This window comes from Neurospora tetraspora (genome assembly GCF_033439725.1).
Source record: "Neurospora tetraspora strain CBS 560.94 chromosome Unknown B0H65scaffold_4, whole genome shotgun sequence".
Classification (NCBI taxonomy): Eukaryota; Fungi; Ascomycota; class Sordariomycetes; order Sordariales; family Sordariaceae; genus Neurospora; species Neurospora tetraspora.
This window is the reverse complement of record NW_026944386.1, coordinates 4,148,882-4,176,881: the sequence shown is the minus strand read 5'-3', so window position 1 is coordinate 4,176,881 and position 28,000 is coordinate 4,148,882. Positions and strand designations below refer to the sequence as shown.

At 54.5% G+C, this 28,000-nt stretch overlaps 5 protein-coding genes across 5 annotated transcripts; 2 read left to right on the top strand and 3 right to left on the bottom strand.

Annotated features, from left to right (window-relative positions):
* Nucleotides 1–187: 187 nt before the first annotated feature.
* B0H65DRAFT_426567 (uncharacterized protein) lies at nt 188–702 on the bottom strand (the record flags this gene model as incomplete). Its single annotated transcript, XM_062824636.1, has 2 exons — nt 188–527; nt 590–702. The coding sequence occupies 2 exons, from the start codon at nt 700–702 to the stop codon at nt 188–190; spliced, it is 453 nt and encodes a 150-aa protein (XP_062682205.1).
* A 2,987-nt stretch (nt 703–3,689) lies between these two features.
* Nucleotides 3,690–7,030, bottom strand: B0H65DRAFT_425984 (uncharacterized protein; the record flags this gene model as incomplete). Its single annotated transcript, XM_062824609.1, has 2 exons — nt 3,690–6,726; nt 6,876–7,030. The coding sequence occupies 2 exons, from the start codon at nt 7,028–7,030 to the stop codon at nt 3,690–3,692; spliced, it is 3,192 nt and encodes a 1,063-aa protein (XP_062682204.1).
* Nucleotides 7,031–10,057: 3,027 nt separating this feature from the next.
* B0H65DRAFT_467068 (Dip2/Utp12 family-domain-containing protein) lies at nt 10,058–11,903 on the top strand. The gene has a single exon (XM_062826891.1). It carries the CDS (start codon nt 10,397–10,399, stop codon nt 11,645–11,647), a length of 1,251 nt encoding a protein of 416 aa, XP_062682203.1. The 5' UTR covers nt 10,058–10,396; the 3' UTR covers nt 11,648–11,903.
* An 872-nt stretch (nt 11,904–12,775) lies between these two features.
* Nucleotides 12,776–17,733, bottom strand: B0H65DRAFT_209669 (uncharacterized protein). Its single transcript, XM_062821915.1, has one exon. It carries the CDS (start codon nt 17,517–17,519, stop codon nt 12,891–12,893), a length of 4,629 nt encoding a protein of 1,542 aa, XP_062682202.1. The 5' UTR covers nt 17,520–17,733; the 3' UTR covers nt 12,776–12,890.
* A 4,280-nt stretch (nt 17,734–22,013) lies between these two features.
* B0H65DRAFT_549271 (peptidase S8/S53 domain-containing protein) lies at nt 22,014–23,848 on the top strand (the record flags this gene model as incomplete). The annotated part of the gene is made up of 2 exons (XM_062829647.1): nt 22,014–22,842; nt 22,908–23,848. 2 exons carry the CDS (start codon nt 22,014–22,016, stop codon nt 23,846–23,848), a joined length of 1,770 nt encoding a protein of 589 aa, XP_062682201.1.
* Between the last annotated feature and the right edge of the window lie 4,152 nt (nt 23,849–28,000).

Below are 28,000 nucleotides of genomic sequence, written 5' to 3'. Positions count from 1 at the left end.
CCGGCGGCGCCCGGACGCGTCATGTATCGTTTGCCAGGGTCAAGGCCGCGTAAGTGACTCCGCATGGATAGAGCGCCATGTACAAGGCGCAGCGCTATACCGATCCTGTTTTCCATCGTGAAACTTGAGAAACACGGGCTTCGTCACTCTCCGTCCTCCGTTCCTTATCAGCCTTGCATTCCACTGATCATCTAAGACGGCTCGTCTCGAGCCATGCCCCAAAGATCGCCAAACCAGCCAATACCGGGAATAGCTTTCCTTGCGGGAAATCCGTGATGTCGCCGAACTCGGGGTCTGTTCCTGCAGTGTTGGGATACAAGATGGCTGCCATACCTGCCAGCCAGTAGACACTTCCGAGGAAGCCAGCCGTCCGAAAAGACTCCTTCATCCGCTCACGTCTCTCAGCGAGTACGGCCGGTATGGGGACCGGGCCTGATTTCGGAACACGACCGGATGGTCGCCAGGTGTATAGGAGGGTTGCGAGACCCATGACTACAGAGATGGTGATGGTTTGGCCGCAGTGGAATCTGTCAAGGCCGGTTTAGTATGTACAAATAAGTGTGCGACAATAGTGGTGGGTGATTCATACTTTGCATGAGGCGTCCAGGCCGGGTTAAAGATGTGCGTTTTGCTGTAGTCGGCCGCCGGGGAAGCGAAGAGGAGGAAGAGGGCGTCGATGGTGAGGAGGATCTTGCCGAGCATGGTGATGATGGAGATGCTGTTTATCTAGGTGGTCTATGTTGGTAGTTGGCTGTTAAAAAGAGGATGAAGCTGTATCGGCCACGTCGATGTCGAGTACAATGGTGGTCGTCGAGTTCTGTGTCCGGTTACTCGGCAAGAACGTGAACATGGAAACCGCAAACCAGCAACTGACGGTGGATTCATGCCGTCATAGTACCTAATAATGCATATTCCCGTCCAGAGTCCACCGGAAGTAGCACATTATACCGAGTGATGCACTGGGTCTTTAGCAGTTTCACGGGATGGCCAGTGAAGGCATTCGGCGTGGTGTTGATGCCCCAAGCCGGGCGGCTGAACACAATGGAAGGCATTGTCTGCGAGGAATCCATCTGAACTGCGCGAGAAACAGTGAATGGCTTCCCTGATCTGATCCACGGTCAGAAAGTAAGTAGGGCCACGAGAGTCATCAAGGTTTTGACTATGAGGTGGGACAAGACCTCGTCCCATATGTTGAACGGGAGATGGTGCGTGAAGCCCTAAAGCCTGCCACAAAATGCCCCTGGGCTGATGGCGCTGTGGGCTGGCAGCCCCTCCGCTGGAGGCTGAAATGGAAGCGGTGCCGCCTTCCTCCTGCTGGACCCCCGCAAAAGTCCAAAACCAACCCAAAACACACACTGGATTCGCCGCCAACCGACCAACAACGAACCACCAGACAACCAACAACCAACAAAAAAAAAGACGAGAAAGTTTCGCCTTTGCTATTTATGGATTGATCTACAGGCCGTCTGATATCCGTTTCCGTTCTTCATTGCATGTATTCCCTTCTGCTGCTTCTTCCACAGCCTCTCCCTTCTGCGCAAGAACCTCGATGGCTGCGCCGAAGATGGGCACCCGTCTGGAGCAAGAGCGACGGTGAGTATCCCAACGACACCTCGTCCATCATGGCTTTTGATACACAAGAAAGCTGACTTGGAACGCTTTCCAGCAGGATTTGACAGTCGAATATTTCCGAGACGATCTAGCGATTGCCCAGACGGAGGATATTCCATTGACGGCCGTCTCTCGGGTCTCGTCTCCGTCTCGTGTAAGCTGGCTCGAGGTCGCTGTCCCGAAAAAGACAAGATATCTTCGACACTTTAGAAACGTGCTTTCACCAGGGCACAAAGCCGCCAAAGACACAATTGCGAAATCACGACGAGTGATTTGACATCCTACAACCCTCGTCGGCGCAAAAGGCTCTCGTAAAGGCCTGGCAGGTATCCGGACGTCAGTGTCATGAGCCGCTGTTAATGCAGCGGGGTTCCTGCAACCAACCCAAGGGCGTGTCGTCCACGAGTCCTCCACGAGTCCCCCACGTTCGACTCCCCATGGGCACTGTGACGCTGCTAATCCGCCCTAGAAATGTGTACTCCCAGTGACGGATAATCACTTCATTCACCCTTCATCCCAACAGCACTCAACAATCTTCGTCGACTCACATCAGGACAATCTCGCCTGGACGTTTTCCAGAATCCGGAGCCCGAAGCAGAAGCTGTCCCATAACCACTTGCCAATCTCGTTCACAAGCCGACAACATATCAAGACAGGCACGCGCTCTACGCTTCTCTCTGGCAGCTACCTTCAACGCCGCGAGCAGCGCAGATCAGTGCGTAGCAGCACTCTCCGAGGCTTCGCCTCCACAGTTTACAGATCCTCATCAGCTACCCGGCGGTTGAGAGATATCGGAATATCATTGGAACCATTGGAATCACCACGCACCCATCCTCTGTATGCGGGCATCTCTAGTCAGGGCAGCTGATCCACCAGCACACATGGCTTGCTGGAAGTCGTGACCCACCTACTCTTCGCGCTTATCTGATCGATCCACTGAGTGGCTTGGCTGGTTGGGGTCGAAGAGGCGAAAAGGTTTGGAGCCGATGAAAAGATTTCAGGAAGTCATGAACACCTGGAAGAATTTTATGGCCTCCAGGTGCAACAGACACGACATGATGAGGATTCGAGAAGAATGGACGAGCCTTCAGCGACAACAATGACAGCGAATATCATCGATGACTCGATCGACTTGGGCGGAATCGATACCCATCGAAGACGAGATCGACGTTATCACATGTCATTCCTCTACGAGAGCCAACACATAATGGCCAACAAACAGCATCATGAGTCACGCACGACCAGCGACAAACATCGAGGATTCGAGTCCTATTCACAAGTAAGAAGCATTCCATTGTCTAACCTACTAACACCCCAAACCATCATGCATTCTCCATCCCCATCTTGCTGAAAGCGCAAGGCGCAAAGCAAAAGACCGAGGGAAAAAAAGCAACTTCATCACAAATCATTCCATCATCACCAAGCAGCACGCACAACGCAGCAAAAACTCCGTTTCCTTGCCATGTCCTCCTATTATTTTGTCTCTGTTTTTTCCCGTTAACCCCTTCCATGTTCTTCCTTCATGCCACTCCTAATTCATCCTCCGCTACCCCATGTTGTTATGAGTCTGGAAGTAAGCAAGCAAAAAAAACAATGGACTGGCGTTATCCATTCGTTCTCTCCGCCCCCAACCGAGAGACGAACGACAAACCATAGCCATCATTCTTTGCCAAGTCCAAGCGGACACACAAACGCGGCCGCTGGTAAAATACGATGCTAACTGATTTTGCTACGGAAAGGGAGAGGGAAAGAGACGACAATGACTCATACGGGGTGCCAAACCCGAACGGTCAAGGTCTTGAGGTAAAGTCTCAAAGCTTTCTGGGCGTAGGACGGCGATAGCAAATAAAGCCCTCAGGTGAGTGCTCCCACCGCAAAGGTATGCCTGGGCAAGCTGAAGAGAGAACAGGCGAGAGCATGGCATGACATACACAGGTTATCCATAAAGTATGGATGACGAGCAAGAAGATAGCACATCGGACCCCTCTGAGCCCTGGTAACGTGAGCGAAACCACCTTGAAGGCGAGTGGGGCAAGTGTCGGGCTGGAGAGCGAGCATACCAAGTGGACGGGATCCCTCTACTCCTCCTCGGAACTCTCCTCATCCTCGCTGTCCTCCTCGCGATGGTGCTGCGGAGCGGGGTCAACAGAAGCCCTTCCCGTACCCTCGATCGACTCCAGAGGCTCTTGACTACCGGAGCCTTGGCGGCCGGCCTGGGCGCGAAGCTCGTTCAACTGTTGCAGTCTACGCTCCTGCTCCATCTTGCTCATCGGCTTGTTCTTCTTGGTCTTCTGGACTGGTTTGGACCGTTGCGCGGCAGGTGGGGGAGGAGGCGCCTGGGCGGCCATGGTGCGTTCCTTTTCCCTTTGCAGGTGGGGGAACGCCTTGATGGCGAGGTCGTACAGCTGAGTGAGGGCCTCTTGGGAAAGCTGATCAATATCCAGCTCCAATTCGCCCGAGTCGTTCTCACCCGTGCCGGTGTCGCTCTTGATTATTTCGATAGCACGCTCAAGTTGGGCGCCTTCCAGCTCGGCAATACCGGCAGCAATAACTTCCTTCTCGACCGTACCCATCTTGCGCTTCGGTGCGGGCTTCCGAGCCGCCGCCTTCTTGGGCATACCTCCCATACCACCTCCATGGCCGCCCATGCTCGAATGGCCACCGCTAGCCTTCTTGGTAGGATTGCCACCAGCGTGGTGAGAGCTGCCACCGGTGGGCATGGCCTTCTTGGGCTTGCTTGCCGCAGGCTTAGCATGATGCGACTTCGCAGGCGCGGCCTTCTTTGTCGGCTGCATAGAGGCAATCTTGGACCGCTCGGTGATGATCTGCTTCTGAAGCATAGCAACGACAGACTGTGCAATCTCGACGTCCGCCATATTCGGATTCATCTCGAGCATAATGTCGTTGATCTTCTTTTGTTCTTCCTCCAAGCGCTTCATGTAGCTCGCCAGTCGCTGTTGGGCCCCCTTAAGTTCCTCATCCACCTCCGGCTCGCCCTCCGATTCGGGCTCCTCCCAGTCCGATTCATCCTTCATCCTAGGACTAGTGTTCGAAGAATGATGCGGCGCAGGAGCAGGCGCGTGTTTAGCCAGCCATTCATCTTTCTTAGACATTTCACGGCGGTAAAGGCTTTGCAGTCGCAGGGCCTGCTCATACACAATGTGCTGCTCGCCGTTGAACAGCCTGCAGTTCTTGATGATCAGTTCAAAGTCCCGCTCAAACTCCTTCGCGTTGGCGTAGTCGCCCGCGTTGAGCTTGCTCTGCATTGTCGACAAGTCCATCGGCTTCTTGATGATCTTGTGGTAAGTCGGGATGTTGAGGGCAACGGGGTCAACAGGCTTCTGGAAGGCCTCGTTGAACTCGTAGTATCTCTGCTTGCGGAGTTCAGTGAGCACCTCTTCGCAGAAACGGAGTTCGGGAATGAGCTTCTTCTTGCGCTTCGTGTCGTAGACAAGGTCCTTTGAATGGGTGGGCTTCACGGGACGCTTGGCGCGGCTGTCAGGCTTGGTTGAGTCGCGGCGGATCAAGGGCATGCCATTGTTGTTGGCGGGAATGGCGAAGGCAGGAGACTCGATGGGCTTTGAGGACGAGGGAGCGGGCACCGCCGCGGTATTGACGCGGGGCTGCTGGGGGCGCTGGGGGAGAGGTGCCGAGGGAGAAGAGTGGTGCGTAGCCGCTCGCGGTTCCGCATGACGGGTCGGGTGCTGCTTCGCAAAGTCCTTCTTCTCAGGCCTCGACGGCTCAAAGGCTGAGCAGCCACCTAGTCGAGACAAAATAGTCTCGCGACACGACCGAGCCGCGTTAGTGACGTCGTGATACTCACCGTTGAAGGCGATGGAGTTTTGCACCAGCTTGTCCAGGTCGCGCTTGAAGTCTCCTAGGGTCTGGTACTTAGCCAAGTTCCCGCGGAGCCGCTTCTCCATGGTCTGAATGTCGGTAGGGTCCTTAACCTTGGCCGAGTATTCATTCCACAGACCCGGCCAGAGCTCCGACACGGGGAGACGGAAGTGATAGCCCGCTTTGGTCTTCTTGACGCCAGCCAGAACCTGACGGATCTGACGATTCATGTAGTCCGAGATGGGCAAGTTGTTGAGCGAGTCATCGGCCAGCGACTTGGGTTCGCTCCTGTCGTGGACCGGGGTGGATGCAGATGACGCGGCAGGCTTACGGTCGACGTCCATCTTGTCCTCCCTCTTGGCCTCGCTCTTAGCGTTGGCCTGATCTGCGACAGGGGACACCTTTGCGCGTTTGGAGACGGGCTCATCTTCGCTGTCTTCCTCGCGTTCCCTGTAGGGCTTGGACGATGGCGGGGGCGCGTCCGACATGCTAGTGTCTGCGGTGACCGGGGCGGCTGGGGATGGCCGAGGCGCGTCTTTCTCCTTTCTCTCATCTTCAGCGGGTGTGGGGGGCGGTACGTCACTGACAGCAGTGTCTTGTGTCTCCTGTTGGGTTGCTGTGGGCGTCGCCTCGGCGGGCTTTGCCTGTTCTGGTTTGGCGGGCTCCTCGACGGTGGCAGGTGCATCAGCCATCTCCACGTCTTCTTGTTGTTTCGCAGGAGATGCAGGAGGTTGTGACGCGGGCTCGGTGGCGGGGGTTTCAGTTGCGGCAGGAGCAGCGGCTTCCTCCTTTGCTGCGGGTCCGTCTTCCGATTTCGCTTCCGTGGCTACGTCAGCTTTTGGTTCGGCCGGCTTGTCCTCCTTGGCCTCCTCGGCAGCGGCAGGCTTCTCTTCCTTGCTCTTTTCTTCGGCGGCCAGTTCAGGAACCTTGTCCTCCGCAGGCGATGCGATCGGCTCCTTGGGCGCATCGCCCGCCGGTACCTCTGGCGCATCGATCTCCATCTTGTCGCCCTCGTCCTTTGCCTCCTCTTCCTTCGCTGGTTCCTCGGCCTTCTTTTCTTCCTCTACCGGAGCGGGCTTTGCGTCCTCTTTTTGACCCTTCTCGTCACTCTTCCCCTCACCTTCCTTTGACTCTTCCGCTTTGGGGGCGTCTTCTTCCTTCTTTGCTGGTGTGGTCTGTGCTTCTTCCAACGAAGGTTCGTCTTTAGGACTAGGAAGACTATCGGTTTTGGTTTCTGGCACAAGAGTTTTAGGGGAGACGTCGGCGTCGTCGGCGTGACTACGGAGAGAAATTAGCGTTCAAGGTTTAGGTTTTGGAGGGGTTGGCGAGAAAAAGGTTTGGGTGCGAAGCGGCGCAAGTGAATGCGTCATCTTCAGGTGAAGGGAATCTGAGACAAGGTTGGTAAGATAACTGGTAAGGTAACTCACCCATTCACTTCTTTCTCTTTCTGATCACCATTTGCAACATCCTTCACTAGCGCATCAGGGGTTGGTTCCGCATCAGCAGTAGCATCAGCAGCATCACTCTTGGGTGCATCTGCCACTGGCGCATCTGGAGCGGTGGTAGGAGCCTCAGTAGCCATGGTGACGGGCTTCTCGGGGAGAACCGCGCCGCCGTCAGCTTGTTGACTTGTCATAACTGCCATACAGTAAGATTGAGGAAAAGCTAGAAGACGAGATGAAAGGATATCCACGTGGATATGGTCTGAGCCTGTGTGTGCGCGCAACTGAAAGGGGGTATCTAAGCAACGATTTGGGGCATCAAAACAACTGAAAAAACCGTGTCAGCGAACGCCGTGCACTTTGATGCAAAAGTAGTTGATTCGATAGCCAGAGTTGGTATATAAGTTTATCAAATGGATGTTGCAGTGCTATTGCACGGGTGCAGTGTGGTTGCAGTGTTGTGTGCCACGACAACAACTGTTAAACTGCCGCAAGTGCACGCAATTGCGACCTGGATGCGACTGCGAATAGTGGCGTTTGCGATGCGCGCGCGCGACGACAATTGAGGTGGAGAAGGTGTACTCGAAAGTCGGAATTGCGCGAGGGTTGGGGTTGCGAGAGGCGCGAGTGGTGGTACGTGCACACGCGTCGGTCGGGTCGGGTCAGGTCGGGGGATGAGGGGAAAGAAAATCGGAAAAGAAGGGGGAAAGAAAATAACTGGAAAAAAAAAAAAGTTGCCACCACTCACAAGTTTGCGAAGTTGCGCAGGCCAGGGGGGTTCGAGGCTGAAATGATCAAGTCCAGAAGTGGGCCTTCAGCCTTGCGTTGCAATGTGCGCGATGACGATGTCGGGGGTGGAAAAACGTCGTGAAATCAGACGGTCGGGGCTGGAGTGCAGTGGTGCAGGCCGCTGATTAAAAGGTGTGGCTGGGCTGGGCGGGCTGGTTGGGCGGGCAACAGCAAAAAAAGATATTTTTTAGTCAAGGGTTGGAACTTTTTGGACGGAGGGTTCGCAGGTTCTCTTGTACAAGTCACAAGAAACGCCGGATGAGGGGGAGTGGGGAGAAAGCGGCTGGCGTCGCGTCAGAGTCAGGCAGCCTGTGAGGGGGGTCGTGGCTTCTGTGTTTGTTCGGGGCTCCTGATTGGCCGGATGGTCGGTAGCGGGGGGGTGTCTTGTTGTGTTGCGCGTCGCAGTCTCCCTTTTTTTCCAAAAATTCGGGGGTGAGAACACATGTCAGTCCCGGTCGGCAGCTCGACGCTATTTATGAAGCTGTCCGAGCTCCCCAGCAGCGACGAGGCCCTGCGGGTGGCACTGCCTTCTGACTGGCTCCCTTGGTCGGTGGAGGCGGCTTTCGAGCGTCTGGTTGGCCACTCTGTCGCATTGTGGGCCGTGCGCGATCGACACCAGGGACTCTGGAGTTGCAAGAACAAGCGTCCGTATCACGAAGACCTTGGACGCCTTTGATCTTTCCATCGTGGTACATATATCGGCCAGTTGTCCTCATCCTCTTCGTTGCTTCATTTTCTCTTCATCGTCTCAACAGAATCGCCGCCCCTCGTCAGGTCATCCATCCTGGATTCAAAAATGTCCAAGCACTGGCGCAAACAACTGGTTGGGCTCGGACAGACTCGCGTCGGGGATATTGCATTGGTGCAAGTACAAGCCCGGATACGACTGATTGATGTCCTCAGTCGCCATGATGCTTCAGAAAAGGAAAAGTGTCAAGGAAATCTCACGAAGGAGGAAGATGTCGACAAGCAACAAAGCACACAGCCTCCTCCTGCCTGGTTTCGCGTATGGAAGTTCAAAGGTCACCGGAGAGAACCCAGCAAATTGCAGCAAGCAAAACAAGTAAACGGCAACGGCAACGAACGGAACGATGAAAAAAGGCATCTTTCTTGTCGCTGGACAATGGGAGCCTGCGGTAGCAACCACGGCCGACTCTTTGAACGACGGACGGGACTGAACCTTGGATGTTGTGACGGGAGCATTCCGATATGTGTAACGTTTGTTGCACTCGACTGCAACTCGGTTGCAAACGGCATGCCACGACTGATTTGGGGTACGCGACAATGACGCGACGACTTACACCACGAGCTTGATGATTATGATGAAGCCGCTGTTTACCTGTGTAAGTTGAAATTCAAGGTGAGGAAAGTCGACCAAAGAAAGAGAATGAACAGGTCCAAGACCACTCTTATGTGCAAGTGCATGCCTTTTGAATTTCTTGTTTTGGCGGAGAAGTGCAAGGCGGCCGCGGAGGGGAAGATGCAAGTGGAAGCAGAAGACGGGAAGGTGGGTTCGTGGGAGGGGGTGCGAAATCAGACCGACCGAGCCCTTTCCCATCGTAGCATTGCTATTTGGACAAGCGAGTCTTGTCGTTTTGGGCCATGTCGCGCTTGCTTTCCACTGTGGCATTCTCCAGGCGTTCCCTTCGTCGTCGAATTTCCGTTGTCTCGACTCTTCTTTTTCTCGAAAAGAAGCTCGAGGGTCAACAGAGTCGCAAAATCGATGACAAGGATCTGGCTTCAACACAAGCCCACAATGACCAATCGCATGCGGCATAATCCACTCTGGGTGCAAGGGTAGCTGCTGTTCAGCCCGTCGCGTGTCCAGCTCGATTTCACCTTCCATTTCTCTCACACCGCGACAGAAGGACGCATGTCGAAGCAGATGGAACACTGCAATGATGGGTTGCAAGTCCCAACGATATCCTTCGAGGTTTGAAGATTTGAAAGTGTTGTGGTGTGAAAGTGCTGTTTTCGAAAACCCCGATGATGCTGAATGTTGGAAATGAAACAGGCAGCAACAAGGCAACAGTGAGTTCGAGTTTGATCCAAACAGTTTCCTGTTGTGCTGTTGAAGCTCTGGCCAGTGGCCGCAATCAGCGTCACGGTGTCGTGCAGCCTCAGGGCAAATTAATCACGCAGGAATCCGCTCCGTAACGCACAGCCACGCAGCCACACAGGTCCTGACTCACCACAGTAGATGGACTGTGCGTCGCAGCTGATGTCACATGAGAAGTCACGCGGAAGAGCCAGAGGAAGCACAGACCATTCCTTCACCGAAATGCCAAGAAATCACCAAGGTACCTTGTACCCCAAAGTGGGGGAGCGTACCAGGGGCCCGGTGGACTGCAGCGACTTCCACTTGAAAAAAAGTTTGGCCGCGATCCCAAATTTTTTTGCAGCAGCTTTCGAACAGTTTTTCGAACAGCCGTAAAAAAAAGTGAAATCACCGATTCACTCGAATATCTTGCATTCCTGCATCTTGCATTGTCAAGGACCATACAGACTTACCCTTGCTGTGGTACAATTCACCTATTTATCATAATCCATCCGACCAATTGGCAGCATCAGATACCCTTTATCAGGTCCATATAATTTTCAATCGATAAGGAAAAAGGAAGAGATTCTTCCCCACGCGACATCCTCGACTTCCACTTCGCACTTCGACCCTCTCCTTCCTTCAACAACACACAAACAACACACAACCACTACCAACCATGTCTACCAAGAGGAAAGCGCTCGCCCTGGTCAAGCCGGTGGTGAAGCCCAGCGCCAAAGTCGCAACCAAGTCCAAGATCGACGAGACAAGGACGGCCGTCTCGACCGGCCCAGCACTGAAGTCGGCCACCAAGGCCGCCCCAGAGACCATTGAGATTTCGAGCGACTCCTCCAGCCACTACAGCGACTCCGACAATGAAGACGTGAACAGCGACAACGAGGCTGAGGCCGCTCCCGAGAAGAAGCAGACCACCGAAACCAAGACCTCCGAGCCCGCTGCTCAACAAGACGAAGCCTCCGACGCCGAGAACGACGACGATGACGCCTCCCCCACATTCGGCGACCTCGCCCGCGGCAACGCCACCATCGACGTTGCCTCCGCCCTGGCCGCCCAAGAAGCTGCCGCCGCCAATGCCTCCTCTACCAAGAACACCATTACCGTCCAGCGTCCTAACGGCGGCCAGACCACAATCTCCGCCACCTCGCTCGGCACCGTGCTCAACCAAGCCCTGCGCACCGACGACTCGGACCTCCTCGAATCGTGCCTGCAGACCTCGGATCCCAAGATCATCACCAACACCATCACGCGCATGGACTCGGCGCTCGCGGGCGTTTTGCTGTCCAAGCTCGCGGCCCGCATGCACCGCCGTCCCGGCCGCGCTTTTGGGCTGATGAAGTGGATCCAGACCACGCTCGTCGCGCACGGCGGAAGCTTGGTCGCGCAGCCCGAGGTCGTGGCGAGGCTGGGCGAGCTCAACCGCGTGCTGGAGGAGCGGGCGAGGGGGCTGCCTGCGCTGTTGGCGCTCAAGGGAAAGCTGGATATGTTGGATCAGCAGATGCGGTGGAGGAAGTTTGTCAAGAGCGGGGGTGCGAAGGAGGAGCAGGAGAATGGTGGTGAAGAGAGTGAAGAGGAGGATGATGTTGATGAGCCGGGTGTGGTATATGTGGAGGGTGATGAGGAGACTGAGGGTAAGGCTGTCAATGGCGCCGGCAACGAGGAGGACTTTGCGCTTATAGATGTTGGTGCTGATGGCGAGTCGGATGAGGAGGAGGGTGATGATGATGAGGATGAGGAGGAGGACGATGAGGAGTTTGATGATGCTGAGAGCCTTGATGAGGATGAGGTTGATCATGATGATGTCGAGGAGTCGGGCGATGAGGATGAGGAGGATGATGAGGACGACGAGGAGGACGAGGCGCCACCAGCCAAGGTGCAGAAGACGTCATCGAAATTCGCAAAGAGGAAGTAGGAGATTTCCGATCAGGTGTATTACTGTCAAGCCAAGTAAAGGTAAAAGCTGGTGGGCCATTTGTTGTCGTCGTCACATATCCCGTCAGGTTTCGCATCCTTGGGGTTAAGGAGTTTATAATCGTGTTTTTGTTTTATACTGGTTTTTGTGTATTTTTGTAGTAAAAAGGGGACTTTGAGTAACAACTAGTGGTGTTAAACATACCTTGGGTGAAATAGTTACTCGGCAAAATAGAGATATGTCAACATCGCCCATAGACACTTGTGTTCATCGAATCATTCCAACCAACGGGACACAGTCTTCACACTCTCATCATGCTCAACAAACATCCTTGGCTCAGTACTAGTTACTCGGCTAGACTACTAGACACACATATCGAACAATAATCGCCCCAAGCACATCCATCGTGCCTTTCATTGATTGACCACTACTTGTAATTCTACCTAATCTTGTGTTCCGTCGTGTCTTGGTATCAAGTGTTCTGTTCTTTCTACCTTACCTTGATTGACTAACTCGAGATTGACAATAATGGTAAGCTACCAAATGATCCTTTCACTTCCTTGGTTAGCATTCAATTCCCATGTCTTTCATGGCTTTGTGGACTAGAGACTGGAGAGTGAGTACCTAACAATGATACTAGTCATCAGATGAATGGATGCAAAAGACTTGTTGAAACTTCGCAATCTCACATTACTTGGGACCATTAGCCAGGGAAATAACATAACACTGGCGAAGAACTTCGGGGAATCACGTACACAACACAGAGATAACACTTATTCCGCTCTTTTGCTCGGAATATTTCAATCATATTTTTATTCTCTTCTCTTCTCCGCTTACATCTCCCTCCCCCCCTCTCCGCCATCTATCTATATGCAAATAAAACGACCGCTTTTCCTCCTCCGCTGTCTTCTTCTGAACTTCTTTCTCACTCTCCGTCTCCACCTCCACCTCCTCTTCTATCTCTTCACCCCCCCTCCCACCACCAAGTTTAACTACTATGACTATACTATGTAATGGATCTGATGATGACAACAGCTTAAGGTATTTCTTTTTTTTTTTTTACCAAGAAGCGAAGGAGTGGTGTGAAAAAGCAAAAAGAAGTTATATAAAAAGAACGACAGTTTTGTCTTCCATTCCAATCTTTCCCAACCCACGCACGCCAATATGCTGAGATGCAATGTGTATGTTGTTATTCAGAAACGGTGTCCATCCAGAAAAGAAAAGAAAAATCACTTAAGGTATCCTAAGGCATAACACTCTGCCTCCACCTCTCAACCATATCCACGCCCCCTTGCTGCTGAACCATTCCCATCTGTCCCATCTGTTGTCCCGGTCCCGTCTGGAACTGCATCGGCGCGCCGTAAGCGCCATAGTTCGACACTCCACCCATCGGCATGCCCATGTTCATGTTCATGTTCATCGCCATTGGCTGAGCAGCATAACCAGGAGCACCGCCGTACTGCTGCGGCGCCGGCTGGATATAACCGCCCATTCCCATTCCATACTGCGCACCAGCAGCAGCACCATACTGCGCACCACCCATAGGCACACCAACAGTCATGGTACTAGCCCTCCTAGCCATCGGCTTCTCCATCTCGTGCTGCTGCGCCAACAGACCCCTCGGCTGGATAGCATTAGCATTCGGATCAAACCCGATCCCCAACCCTTGGCCAAGCGCAGGATTACTCCGGTTCGCGAGGCCATTATAAATACCGCCCATGAACCCGCCCGTCCTGGCGCCAACAGCGGGCGCGGCAAGCGTCTGCGGCATCTGCGCACGGATAGCAGCCATCTTGGCTTCCTGCGCGCGCTGCTGGCGGAGGCCTTCGGCTTCGCGGCGGAGACGTTCTTGTTCGAGGGGACTGATGTTGCTGAGGCCGGTGTCGACGGGGTAGGAGTTGAGCGCGTCAGAGAGGGATAAGCGCCGGGAAAGTTGGGCGTTGTTGGCGTTGGGGTCGAAGGGAATCAAGGTGGCGGAGTCACGGCGGTCACGCAGTTGGGGAGGAGCCGCGAGCATGGCGGGTTGAGTAGCACCGGCGAGAGCGCCGGCGGCCATTTCCTGCTCGCGAGCCTCGCGCTCGGCTTGGATTCTCTTGCGCCGCTGGCCGAGGGTTTCTTCTTCTTCGGGGACGCCGGAGGCTGGCGCTTTGCCCTTGGAGTCCTTGGATGAGGAGGTCGGGCGGTTCTCTTCGTTGGGGCCGAAGCCGAACTCGCCGAGGAGCTCGGAAGAGAAGCCGGCGCTGACGGGGCGGGCGCGGGGGAGAGGGTTCTCGGCTGCTAGACGGGCCTTGCGAGCCGCGAGGGTTTCGCCTTCGCCGTCGCTGCCTTCTGCTTCGAGACCTCCTGCCACGGATGCAGGTCCGGAACCGCCCACGCGCTGCAAAGGCAGGGTCAGTTTGGATTGTGAGCGGTTGCCGAGGGCGTTGGGACCTCCGAGGGGAGTCAGCGTCATGTGCGACATGCGCTTCTGCATCTGGTTCAGAGACATGGACGGTTGGCTTTCGCTGCCCTTGAGCCTATTTCGGCGCTGGCTAAGCGGCTCGTTCTCTTCCAGTTCGCGACGCTCCATCAAGCCGAGAGGGCGGTTAACCTCGCTCATGAGGACGGCAATGTCGGCAGTGTGAGGATCCTTGACGCCCACGGCCTTGGCCGCGTACAGCATGCCAAGAGGGACGTCTTCATCTTCAGACTCGGGTGTCGGGTTCTGGGCGGAATCTTCCCAAGCAAGGTTAACGCGCTTGTTAATACGTTGCTTGCGTTCCATCTCAGCCACGGCATTGAGCTCGAGCAAAGTGGCGTGCAAACCGGTAGCTGGTGCGGGACGCCTCATCATCTGGTTCCTTTGCTTGCGCATCTGTAACTCGGCCAAGAGTGTCGTTGGTGGGCCGTTGAATACAGGCTCTCCATCGATAAGTTCCTCCTCCTCTTCCTCCTCCTGGGGGTTCGGTGTGCGCTGGCCCATCGGTGTGTGCTGGCCCATCTCGGGCGATCGCCGACTGCTTGGCCCAGGCTCGTCGGCATCAAGGCCAACACTCGTCCATCCCTCATCTTCATCACTATCCTTGTTGGCCTTGACGTCAAGCAGACCAGCGCTCGAGTTCCTCTTAACCAGCTTTTTGCGGGTCTTGGCGGGAGCTGTGGGGACCTCAACAGAGGTGGCCGACTTGTTAATCTTCTTCCTCTCTGTGCCATACACCTCGGTGCCCAACTTTCCAGCAAAGGCGTGGTCCGTAAACGCCCCAAACGCGCTAACGGGTGCTGTAGCCGAGGCATCCAGAATGGTTTCCAAGGTCGCCGTGGCAGACCCATTTTTCAGCTCTATGTGAGGCGTAGTAGTAGACGACGGCAAGTCGAAAAAGGCACTGGCTCGAAGCTGCGGTGGCAGACCGTTGAGCATTGTGGCGCGCGACTTGCGCTTGTCGGTCTCGGTCAACCGTTGTGGTCGTCGAATTTCCCGCCCTGGCTGCGCCGGGAATGCGCCTGTCTCAGCCGGTCCGTCCGCATACGGCAAGCCATCAATTTGGGGAAGTTGGGGTGGTGGTGCATCACCCGCACCGCCTGCCATCATTGGCAGGTTGTCTCGGCTTCCACCGTAAACTGATGACTGCTGCATGACGCTGAGGACCTGAGACCGACGCACGTTCCGGGTACCAGCCTTGGTGTTCTTGGCTAGTTTGGGCGGAAGGTTGAGCATGGCGGGAACTGGCGCAGGGTAGTAGAGCATCTCCTGGCCGGTGGAAGGGTCAAAGTAGGACTTTGGTCGTGGTTGCAATGTCTCGCGACGCCTCCTTGGCTGAGGAGCCGGCTGTGCCGGCTGCGAGAGCCCTGCAAAGTTATCTACATCTGGATCGCAGTGGACGCCATCAAAATCACCAAATGCATCGTGTGCTTGTTGGAAGGTGTTGCGGGACTCGGAGGTCAGTGGCCTGCCGTCATATTGCTGATGAGCATGGTGATCCTCGTAGGGCGGGTAGTCGACGGGTTGGTGAAGTTGTAACCGGGGAGTGGACTGGTCGAAGAATCCAAGGTCAAGCATTGGCTGTCGCGCTGGGTCGTGTTGTCCATTGAGGTCCACGTCATCCATCTCATCTGCATACTGCGGCTCGATTTGTTGATGGGCACGGGCTGCGATGGCTTCATCGTCATCAAGGACCGCCCCAGCAGCCGCAGCACGGTCTGCCTCGTCGATAGCATCCTGGGTAATCGTTATTGGGTGGTCCAACTCGGCGATCTGTGCAAGAGAGAGTCTCTTTGAGGCCTCCCTGACCGAACTCTTTCCTGGTCCATGACGGGCAAATGGGAACTCTTCTCCAGTACCGGCTTCGATGAACTCGGGGTTCTGGGCGTTTGCGGTCTCCTCCTGCTCTCCAATAGACCCCGACTTGCTTCCGGAGCGAGCGCCGCCCGACAGAGAATGGTTGGGCGTCATAACATAACCTCCAGGCGAGTAGCCTCCCAAGCGCGCCGCAGAGTTCAATGCCCGGATGGAATTGGTCCTGCTTGTCGAAACTCGCGGTCGATTGGGGGACGATCCGGTGTCTGATGTTGGCGACTTTTTCGTCGGACTGTTCGCTTGTAGGATGGCGGATCGGCGACTGTCACTGCGCTTGAGCTCGTTGTGTTCGTTTCGAATGGCCTCTTCAATTGAGCTGGTCAAAGAAAAGCGTTCGGCGGTGGCCTCGAGAGCAGCGATATTACCAACGTAGGCACCTGATCGTGATCGCTTACTAGTGTCTGGTGTGGGGTGGCTCAGGGGGATGCTGGCGGTCGAGGATGTTCTCGGCGGCGGAGTCTGCTGGAGCGCTACTGTAGAGCTACGCGATCGCTGTGTTTTGGGGCTCTCGGGCGTTGGTCGGACAACGGTCGTGTTGGCGATAGCGGTGGTTGTTGCAGTCGCAGACGGTGGCGGAGGCAGCGAAAAGTTGTTTAAAGGGGTAGAAAGGTCGTGTTGGTTGTCATGATCCCCTGTCGTGACGGCGGCTGAGTTATCGGGACTGGGATCGTTAATGTCGTATTGGTCGTCGTTAGCTGCAGCCCCGTTGTTGCTGTTTTCGTAGCCAACTTTATCCTCCCTGTTATCGGTGTTATCTTGTTGACTGGGGATTGAGACAATGGACGAGGATCGGGATCTCGACGGCGATGGCGACGGCGATGGTGATGGTGATGCGCCCAACTGACTCCCACCTGGACGGTCTGGACCTCCACTCGCCTTGGACGACACCTGCACCAGATCGTATCCGGCGGCAATCCTGGCCGCTCGTAGCGCCTCGTAAGATTGGACCATGTAGCTGACCGTGGTTGCGCCGCGTGCTGCCAACTCTGCGAGTGCCGGGATGGCAGGTGCGCCCGGGGGTGGGAGGAGGGCCTGAGCTCCAGCGGTTAACGGAGTATTGCTAGCGATGCTGCTCGTGCTGCTGGCGCGCCTAACGATTCCGGCCGGGCTCAACAGCCGGGTTGGAGGATCCCTTTCCAGGCCCAGTTGTTGATTTCCATGATTTCCATGATTTCCATGATTTCCATGATTTCCGTCATGATCGCCAGGAACTGTCTTGTCCTCAAGCGGAGCAAAGGTGTGATCGGCCAGTGACAAAAAGGCGGACGGGGACGGTGTCGTGGCCATGGTTACTGACGTCGCCGTGCTGGTGACGGTGGCGGTGGAGTTGGACAAGGCTGGAGATCTGGGAGACTGCGCTGGAGATAATACCTGCTGGACCTCGACACTGGGAGTGGTTGTTGTAGTCGGAGTATTGTTCTCGGTGGTCTCTAAAGTTGTTGTAGCCTGTTTACTCGTCGACCCATCCGCATCATGATAGCCCAACGAGTCTTGGATGTCGTCATTGCCTTGGCCCAGGTTGCTGTAGTTGACGGCCATGTTGGTATTGGTGTTGGCGATGTGTTTTGCTTCTTATACCCTATTGTGATGCAGTCGATGTTGGTTGACCCCCGGGACAAGGAACGCAATAGGTCAGGCGGCAGTCATGTGGTAGGTCAGACTTGGTGGCATGCCTCTTTTCTCTTCAAGTCGTGAGGGACACCAGCATCCAACGGGAACCTCAGCCTGGTGATGAACCAAAAGACGGAGGGGGGTTCTGTCTAGTTTATACTAAGAAGCTGTGGTGTTGGCAATTCACCCTGTCGGGCTGGAGGCTGGAAATTCCCACGACGACTCCGCGATTTCAGCTAAGAATGTTGGTTGATAAGGCACGAGTAGGGGCCTTGGAAGCTGGAAGCGAATGACGGCGTCGATATCGCGAAAAGCAGCGTAAAGGAGACCAAGTTGCTGGAAAGTGGGATGTAATCATGTGGGGTCTTTGCTGCTTTAGGGGCTCTAGGCACGTTCACGATGGTACCTGCTGGGCGGTATACAGTGTACGACCAAGAGTGAGGACGTACTGCGTTATCGATCGTTGTGCGGTGTGGTGTGGTATCTCGGACTTGTTAAGACTGAAAGAAGAAAAAAAGGATGGGATAACGAGTGACGGGACGTGAGCGAATGTGGTCGGAGATAGAGGTACCGCTCCGGTATGGTTACGTTCCTCGACCGGAGAGGTTGATCTAGACCCCGGACACGGCAGAGCGCAAACAATGGAACGAAGAAAGAAAGAAGGACAAAGAGAGAGTCGGGTCAGACCGAAATGGCCAAAGGTGAGTGTAAAGGGTGAAAAGATGCAAGGAAAACAATCGAATTCTGAGATTGAGTCAACACAGGAGGTAAAACACCGAAACCACGTTTAATTCCATTACATGGTGTCGGTCGTGTCCATCGTACTAGCGACTGCCGGAACCCGCCCCGGCACGACTCTACAACACTGCCAGATGCGTACAAAATGTACCAGATTGATAGACAATTTGGAGTTGACCTAGGGTCCAGGACCCGACGAGACGAGTGGATGCAGCGGGTGGAGAGCCAAATTTAAAGTATAGAGTGCTGGTCCCGGGTTGCGCAGAAATTGGGGTACCAGATCAAGATGCCTCAACAAGGATCTTCCTATTTTTGTTTTCTCTCAGTCTCAAGCCTCTGATGCATTCCCTCTGACGATGAAGCCGTGGTGTTCTTCGGATCCGATGCTGTAGGTACTTTACATACCAACGAAAGCGTAAATAGGAGAAGCCAAGTCGCCGAGAATGTCCAAGAAACCGAAAATAACAACACCATAACAGCCGGTAAAAAGGGTTCGGGTAACAGATTAACGGTCGGTCGTCTAATCTCGTCTCACGCTTCTTGGAGATAAGCTTGAAAGATAGTACATATCATCCCTTTTCAAACCCACTCCTCGCCGGAGACTGTGAGCGGTGTTGGTCGATTGGTTCGTCTTGGGGGTATGTGCACGGACCACTTCGGTCTCTATTCCCCCCATCTCTTTCGTCCTCCCTGGTTTTGACAAGTTTGGTTGGCGATGTGAGCCAGGTAAACATCCGGTGAAATACCCGTCGCGGGCAACGGTCAACCAGGCCAAGAGCAGGCAGCAGGCAGTAGACGGCCCGGATTACAAGTCCGATATCTTGAATCCCATCAGAACCCAGAGGGAGATGAACACCAGAGCAGTGTGACCAGATTTCCACCACTGACAACCCAGAACCTGACTCTGTACTTATCATGGCCCTATCAGTTCCATCTGCAAGTGAGCACATGCCCATCTTATTCCTGCTGCATCCAAGTTGGCTTGTCCAACGTGGGACAAAGAAACCAAGACCAAGTATCACCACCACTACCATCAGCCATTCAACCATCAACCATGAACGGGCGGCATGACGGCGTGGTTAAAGGTCACGCTCTCCCGCCTCCTCACAAGTCACGGTAGAACTGCTGTGGCACACAGACCACAAGGCACCTTGCCAATCAGACACCGCCTACCTGTATCCCCTAAAAACCGGCCTCAATCTCCCCAATCTCGTCACTGGGGGTCAGTGAGGGTCAGCGAGAGGAGCAAGATGGTTATCTTCATCTCCCTGACGTCGTACAGGCCAACCCGCGTCCTCACATGAACCGGTCTCTCGTGAGCTTCCTTTCGGCTGCCGGCGTCATTCGCGACAGTGTCTGATTTCTGCTGCTGGTTCTGTGCCTGTCAAGAACATCCAGATGAGTCCAGGAAAATCCCTGCGGCGTGTTGATGGGGCTGACAGGCATTTCCCGGCCCTGTGCCTCGGTCCTTTTTTTCGTCGCAAGATTGCCTTGTCCCATTCTCAGCCGTGCGCATCCGGGCTAATGGGTCCGACTCCACTGCGGACATCAGTCCGTCCGTGGATGGCCCGGAGACGGCGGTGAACTTTGCTTGAGTCGTGACGGCCCGTTGTGACCCGCTGTGTGATCGGAGAAATGACCGCGATCCGGAGGGAAGCGAGATCCAGGCCGCTGCCGAAAGATCCGGTAGCGTTCCGGACCGTTTCCACTTGCAAGCCATGGTGTCCACTGCTGTGGGCCTGGTCCCTGAATGAAAAACACCGCCGAACGGCCCGGAGGACATGCCATCCCATCCCATCTCGTCGACGGTCGAGGAGCACAAAAATAACTCTCCGGACCTTGGAACCGAAAATCGCATCGGTTTCGTCAACCGTTGAAAATAAGCAGCTGGACAAAACAAACCGTTCTTGATGTTTGAGTTTGCGATTCTCGCGGCACAGCAGCCACCGTTCAAACCCTGACCGCCAAGCAAGTTGGCAAGCAGCCAAGCAGCCAACCGTTACCGTCACCGAATAAAATATGGTCGTCACTCAGTTCGGAGTGAGGAGGAGGCAAAGGGGCGAGGAAGCAATGTATAAACTTGGGACAAGAACGACTTTGGGTGATGGCGGTTTCATCTAGACACGGATGCCGACTCTCCGTTCTTCTCCCTTCCTTCTTCATCGGGCAATTCCGCCTTTCCATACGATAGTCTCTTGCGCCATCGACCATGACGATTCGATTTTGCAAAAGAAGCCAATCTTGAGAATCGAAAAGAGATGGCGGAGAACCATGTCCCAACGAGGAAGGTCAACCATCACCAAAGTGGGGACCGTGGTCAGCGTTGGCATGTCATTCATCGCGCGCCGGCACGTATGGGAGGCATGTCGTACAAAATATTGACGAGGACATATGAAGATCTTCCTCTGTCAGTCATCAACAGCAAACACCAGCAAGACTTGAAATCCCAAAACGCGCGCGACGATGGCTACATATGCACATCTCAGATCGACATTCATGTCTTCGAGACAATAGTCCCCGCTGAAATGGTAAGCTGCGATGGGGAATTGCATTTGACAAGACACTTGACAGCAAGCTTGCTCCCGTCTGGCTAAGCTTTGCCAAGCAGATGCCGAGGCACACCAGTGGCAGTGAGTTGATGCGATGGAGGCCAAACATCGTGAACTCAGTTACAGAATGCCAACGGCGTACAACCGTTTCACCCATCTTGTGATGATGAGATGACGCATCACGAACTTTGTTAACCAAATGAAATTATGACCAGCAACAGCCAGACCAACAACATCCCATATGACTACCACCTTCGTCTTCTGGCACACCGCAGAAAATACACCAGCCTTCGCCAGTCCAATGGTAGTATTGTTCTGTTGCATAAACTGTAACTTTGCACTCTGCATAAGAGATCTCGTATGGCGCGTGGGCATACGGTGACAGTCTTCCGTGTACCTACCTTGGTGCAATTGGCCAATGACACCTTCTCCCGCCCCGGGCCGTGGTCACCTTCCTCTTTCCATCAACAGATCCGCATCGACTAGCATCGACCAGCATCCAACAATCCGAGACTCTGGAGTGACGGCCTATCGACCTGCCCTTATTTGCCAATAGGCCGCCCCAAGTTAACCACATCCAGTTAATGGGACTGGGGGGAGCCCATTCCGATCGTCGTCAGAGACTACCAAGTGTGGAGCAAACACGCCTTTTCCTGGCTGTCACTCTGTTCCTCTTTGGTTCCTGACGTTACCTTGCCAGCTTGTACCCTTCCATCCACCGCCCGGAAACACGACAGTGCCGGATTATCGCTGTTGAGCTACGAATTCCTTCCGAACCGGGTTTGCATCTTGCCAGGTTCAATGGTCCAATATGTGCAGGGAGCACGTTAACCCAATAAGGGAGGAGCTCAACGCGTTCCCCTTATCACCAACCTCAGACTGTCTCTACCGCTTTTTCTGTACGGCGTACGACGAGTGGTCCATCCGTTGTGGCTGCCACTCCAAAAAATACCCGTGCCGTCCGCAAGAGAGTGGGAGTTGCGTGGACACACAGATTGCCACACATCCACGGGTCATATAATAAATGTAGCTCCGAGTATATAACATTCCCATCCTCCCCCTCTCTCCCTTTTCCCCCCTCCTTCCAGTCGCACCTCAGTCCAACCAGACCAGGCACCAGTCGACCATCACCATCATGCTTTGGTCCGTCCTCCTCCTCGCCGCGGGCGCCTCTGCCCATGTCAAGAGCAGCCTCCCTTCCGTCCCCTCGGGCTGGAAGAAGGTTCGCGCCGCCTCGGCCGACGAGAGCGTCTCGCTCAAGATCGCCCTCCCCGCCCACCAGTCCGATGCTCTTGAGGCGGCCATCCTTCGCGTGTCTACCCCCAACCACCCTCAGTATGGCATGCACCTGAGCAGCGACGAGGTTCGCTCTCTGATCGCCCCCTCGGACGAGACCACGGATGCCGTCACCGAGTGGCTCAACCGCAACGGCATCAAGGGCAAGGTCGACAACGACTGGGTCTCCTTCACCACCTCGGTCGCCAAGGCCAACAACCTGCTCAACACCACCTTCGCTTGGTACCAGCAGGATGGCGACAAGACCGGCCCCAAGCTCCGCACTCTCCAGTACAGCGTTCCCGATGAGCTGGATGTCCACGTCGACATGATCCAGCCCACCACCCGCTTCGGCAAGCTCGCCGCCAAGGCCTCCACCATCTTCGAGATCTACGAGGAGCCCGAGACCCAGGGTGTTGCCAACGTCAAGGTTGCCGCTGATGAGGGCCACCCCACTTGCACCGGCTGCATCTACCCTGACCAGATCCGCTCCCTGTACAACATCAAGTACAAGCCTTCCGCCTCTGAGAAGAACACTGTTGCTTTCGCCTCGTACCTCGAGCAGTACTCCAACTATGCGGATTTCACCTCGTTCGCCAAGGCGTTCGTCCCCGAGGCTGCTGACCGCAACTACACCGTCCAGCTCGTCAAGGGTGGTCTCCACGATCAGTCTCCCGATAAGATCGGAGGTAAGCTTTTCTCCGCCCCCTGTCCCTTCCACTCTGTAACAGCACACTAACCCCCTCCCCAACAGTCGAGGCCAACCTCGACCTCCAATACATCCTCGCCGTCTCCAACCCCATCCCGATCCGCGAGTACTCCACCGGCGGGCGCGGTCCCCTGGTGCCCGACGCCAACCAGCCCGGTCCGGAAATTTCCAACGAGCCCTACCTCGACTTCTTCCAATACCTTTTGTCCCTTTCGAACTCCGAGCTCCCGCAAACCCTCTCCACCTCGTACGGCGAAGAAGAGCAATCCGTCCCGCGCGAGTACGCCGAAAAGGTGTGCTCCATGATCGGCCAGCTCGGCGCGCGCGGCGTGTCGGTCATCTTTAGCTCGGGCGACTCCGGCCCCGGCAACGCCTGCATCCGCAACGACGGCACCAACAGCACTTACTTCGAGCCCACCTTCCCCGGCGCCTGCCCGTGGGTTACCGCCGTCGGAGGAACCTACCAGACTGCCCCCGAGAAGGCCGTCTATTTCTCTTCCGGTGGCTTCTCCATGTACCACAAGCGCCCCATGTACCAGGACCTTGCCGTCAAGAAGTACCTCAGCAAGATCGGTAACACGTACAGCAAGTTCTTCGACAACCAGGGCCGTGGCTTCCCCGACGTGAGCGCGCAGGCGTATAAGTACGCTGTGTACATCGGCGGTCGTCTTGCCGGCGTGTCTGGTACTTCTGCCTCGGCCCCGGCCTTCGCTGGTGTTGTTGCTTTGCTCAACGCTGCCCGCAAGAGCCGCGGCTTGCCGAGCTTGGGATTCATTAACCCGTTGCTTTATGCTGCCCCGAGCGCTTTCACTGATATCGTTGATGGTGCGGGTACTGGGTGCCAGGGACGTCCGGAGTTTGCGGCTGATGAGGGCGGAAGTGCCAAGTGGAATGCTACGGAGGGATGGGATCCCGTTACCGGGTTGGGAACGCCCAAGTTTGACAAGTTGTTGGCTCTTGCGGCGCCGGGGGTTAAGAATGCTTAAATGCGTATGGGGTTGGTGTTGAAGAGGTGGTGTAATGATGAGGAATGATCGAATGATGGGATGAGGATGATGAGCCATTAGGGGTTAATGCAGTGGTAGTACCTAGGATATTTTGTTCATTGTTAGTGGACGGTAATACCTAATGACCTTGAATCCCTACTTCAATACTCCTATATTGCGTTCTTGTGATGTGGATTGTGGTGAACTCATCTTGCAAGAGATCGATCTTCAGCCAGTGGTCCGTCTCCTGCTGTCCGTGAACTCTTTGTCCTTATGAGGAAGTCGGCGAGCGACGGAGTCAACCTAAAACCATGTTAGTTGATTGGTCGGATTTCCCGCTAGGTAGTGGAGCCTCCTTTCACGACCCGACTTGGACTCCCGCTCAACTTCCTCAACCTCGAGACCTTCGACGTATCATGGATGCATGCCCCAAGGTATGTACTGGGGATTAACCCCATCTACATACCTAGTTTGACAATACCCATTATTAGTGGAAGTGGATTTTCGCGCGGTCTAGGTTTCTTTGCTGGGACTGATCAAGATCCCCGCCCCTACCCTCCTCAACATAATCAGCCCAAGCCCAGGAAGTCCCGCCCTCGAAATCGAGAAATCTCGAAATCTCAAAATGAAATAAGCATACCTCATTCGCTTATCACAGCATGAGACACTACCCAAAACGCAAACGGGGATTTAATTGCATACGGAAAGGAAGCATGGGCTTTCGAATCGCCGTGTCTCAGTGAAGTTGTCAAGGACTCCATTGGTCTTATGAGGGTACGATGGATCAGGTTAGGTTGTCTTGATGGGCCTCCTAGGATGTCTTGGGTGGCTGGGTCTGGTCAGGATCTGGTCAGGGTGTAGACCTCCTGTACGGACGCAACCCGACGGGCAGGACTTGGGGAGTTTTGGTCGAGCAATGGACGGTGCCAGGGTACCAGATGCTTGGAAAATTGGCCGTTGTGAGTTAAGCAGGATGGAATTGATGTTTGATATCCGGGCGAGAATGGGGATGGCCCTGTCTACCTACATGGAGCTGTTGACGTGAATTTGTCAACTTTACCGAGAGGCAAATGTAGCACCCACGCAAACAGGTGAAGTCCAGAGTGCAAACTGCAGAGAAGCTGGCACGCTGGGTACAGACCGAGGAACTTGGCATTTTACATAGCATCGCTTGCAGTTTGAGGTGCTGAAAGTTGCTGCTGCTGCCGCAGTGGACTAACATATGCACGGGATGCATTCTTGGGCCCGACATAGTACTGAATAGCGATGGACGAAGATTGGAGATCATGATGCGAGTTTGACATTGGCCAGTTGCCTTGTGTCGATGCCATGTTTAACACATTTATCAAGTAACGGGTGCATACTTCAGGCAGCTGATATCCCAGATTGATGTGCATACGTGATGCGGTGCTCAAGTGCCTCATGAGGCTTAGACTTGGAGAGCACAGGTAGGTACGTTCTTAACTCCGGCCTTCCAGTGGTTGCGACTTCGCGAGATTGTCTCCAGGAGGAAAACGTAACGGGGAAGATCCAGCTTTAAGGGAGAAATTGTTTGGCCGGTTTACGGTTGTGATATAGAGAGGAAAGACATACATGACCGGGAAGCTCATGGTAATATCGGCCTGGCTGTGTATGCATCAGATATCCTAAGGATGCCGACCTTGATGACTGCTGTATCTATGACTGCTTATGCAGGTTTCCCACAAGATGCGAGTTGGTAGAATGCATGGGCAACGGGATGGGGATGCATTGCCTTGCAGCGGGCCTTTGTGCGTACACCGTTCTCGACATATGCACTGGTGCTTCATGTCGTCCCTGTTGCAGCCCCGAGTATCTGTTTTCCCACTTGGTCAAGGCACTCGAAGTTCAGAAACTTGGAAGACAACATGGCCTTTTCTCCTTCCAAGTGGAAGAAGTTTAACTATGCTCCTCACACACTCTTCCAAGGTGTGAGTGAGTTGTGTAACACGGCGCAGGGTAGACATGAACCTATGCACCTACCTCATGTTTCCTACACCACCTAGTCTTACCTTCAAGTTGTCAATCTTGCCCTGCCTTAGCGTGCTTTTCCTCCCCGAGAACAAGATGAGATATTCCAAGGTGTATACAAGCTGAGCAAACGGCCAGTTAATGTCTCGAGTCCTCAGTCCTCAGTCTCGGCACCGAAGCCTGTCGATATCTTCCACGCCAAGGCTCGATAGCTTCCATCTTGTTGAATCGGGCACCTACCAGCTGAGTTTCCGGTCGTCTCTTCATTGTTGGTTCGTCACCGAGGCCGGTGTTGAACTGGCATATGCCCCATGTGGTACGAAGCTGCTAGGGATGAGATGGGATTGCTGTGCCTGACGTGCCGTCCCCACAGGTTTCGGGAGGGAGGGAAACGGGGGAAAGTCCGTCTTGGCTGTGACGAGAAAGGTGTTTGTTAGCAAATGGATGCATTCCAGATGACAGAGAATTCCCGAAACCGTTTACCTGGTCAACGTGATTCGTGTGTTTCGTGTCTGAGGTTTAGTAGCAGGCAGCTGATAAGATATCGGTCGATAAGGTTCCGAGCCTGTGGGATGGTGGCATGGTCATCCTCTTCCGTAGCATCCGACTGTGTGCAGTCAAATGCCATATGGCGGTATATCTGTGCCTCAGAGCACTGCAGCGGCATGGCCGTGACGCATCACATCGCATCGCATCGCGGGAGCATTCGAGACAATCGGGGCATCGGGGCTGTGGTCCTCAGCCAAGTCCCGAGAGGTAACGAGATGATATGATGATACAAGGTAGGGGCCGAGAAGACATCACGGGAGCATGGGATGATGGGGATTGACGGTGTTTGTCGATTTCATGTTTGGCGCAAAAAGCGAGGGTTGATTGTAGCAAGGGGAGAATGAATTGGGAAAAGTGGAAGGTTGCATTTGACGGCCCAACGACTCCTCCTTCGGGTCTCGCTGCTTTGTTGCCCGCACCTGCCCGCATTCCTCGACCATTCTCGAGTCTCTACCCCTCATTGTTCTGGTGGAGGAGGCGCTCTTCCCCTGAGAAGAAAGTGGACGATATGATGGAGCGGGTCCCCTGGGCCCTGCGCCCTACCGTGTTTGGTTTGGTGTGGTTGGCCGCTTCTTGTGCCGTGCCTGCCCTGATTGTCGTGACAGGATCGACATTGTTTTTTCTTGTCAATGCCGCCTTTCGGTTGCGACGTCGCCTTGGGGTTGGGGTTGGGGGTTCCAACTTCCATTTCATCCGAATGTCGTCTTTGATCCGACTTTTGATCTGATCTTATAAACACACTACCCAACCGGTGAAGAAAGGTTGATAAGAGCTTTCATCATCTTGAAAAGACCCTGAAGTCCGGGAAAGGCGCTCAAGCCACATCATCACCTGTGAAAAGAATTCATCCAATGACAGAAATGATCCCTGTCATCCCCGTTGTCCCGGCTGTCAAACACACCCACCGAAAGCGCTAGCGTCCGCCCCAAATCCCTGTCTTGGCTATCGTGGTACGGAGTACTTCGGCTTCTTTCCTTTTTCTGTTCAGAATTTTCGTCTTCTTTTTTCGCTCTCGACCTCTCGAATTTCGCGAATTCGCTGTCCGCCTTCCTTTCCGGTCATCTGCTTCTCGACTCCGCATGTGTAACTGCCCAATAACAAGTGGCTTTCATCCCATTGTACAGATAAAGCTCAGACCACGTACTGTTTGTTGTTGTCTCCTTGTCACCACCGATCCAGTCTCTGGGTTCCAAGTCTTTACAGTATATAAAGACGGCTGGGGGACTGGCGCACACTGAGCCAACTGTGCCTTTGTTGTCTCCAACGAACCGAAGAGAAAGGGGAAAGACGAACAAGAAGCAAGAACAGACGCTGGGGTTGGACCATCGTTGGAGAGAAAAACACAACAAAAAAAAAAGACGAGTGGCATAAAAAAACCGAATGCAGGTTCGTCGGGCGGTCACGCGTCACGCAGCTTGCCCCGACCAACCTTTCCCCAGAATAACTTAGCCTGGGCGGCGGGGACCAGCCGTGGGCAACGTCCAGGGGTGACCGTTCCAGTCGTGCAGTTGATGAGCTTGTGAAGCCGGGGTGGGTGACTGGGGCACGACGCACTTCTGGGCGCACCACAGGTACACGCACGACAAAGTGCGCACGACCTGACCACAGAGACTG

Excerpts from the sequence above, each read along its gene's own strand:
- B0H65DRAFT_209669 (XM_062821915.1), bottom strand. The coding sequence starts at position 17,519 with ATGGCCGTCAACTACAGCAACCTGGGCCAAGGCAATGACGACATCCAA.
- B0H65DRAFT_467068 (XM_062826891.1), top strand. The coding sequence starts at position 10,397 with ATGTCTACCAAGAGGAAAGCGCTCGCCCTGGTCAAGCCGGTGGTGAAG.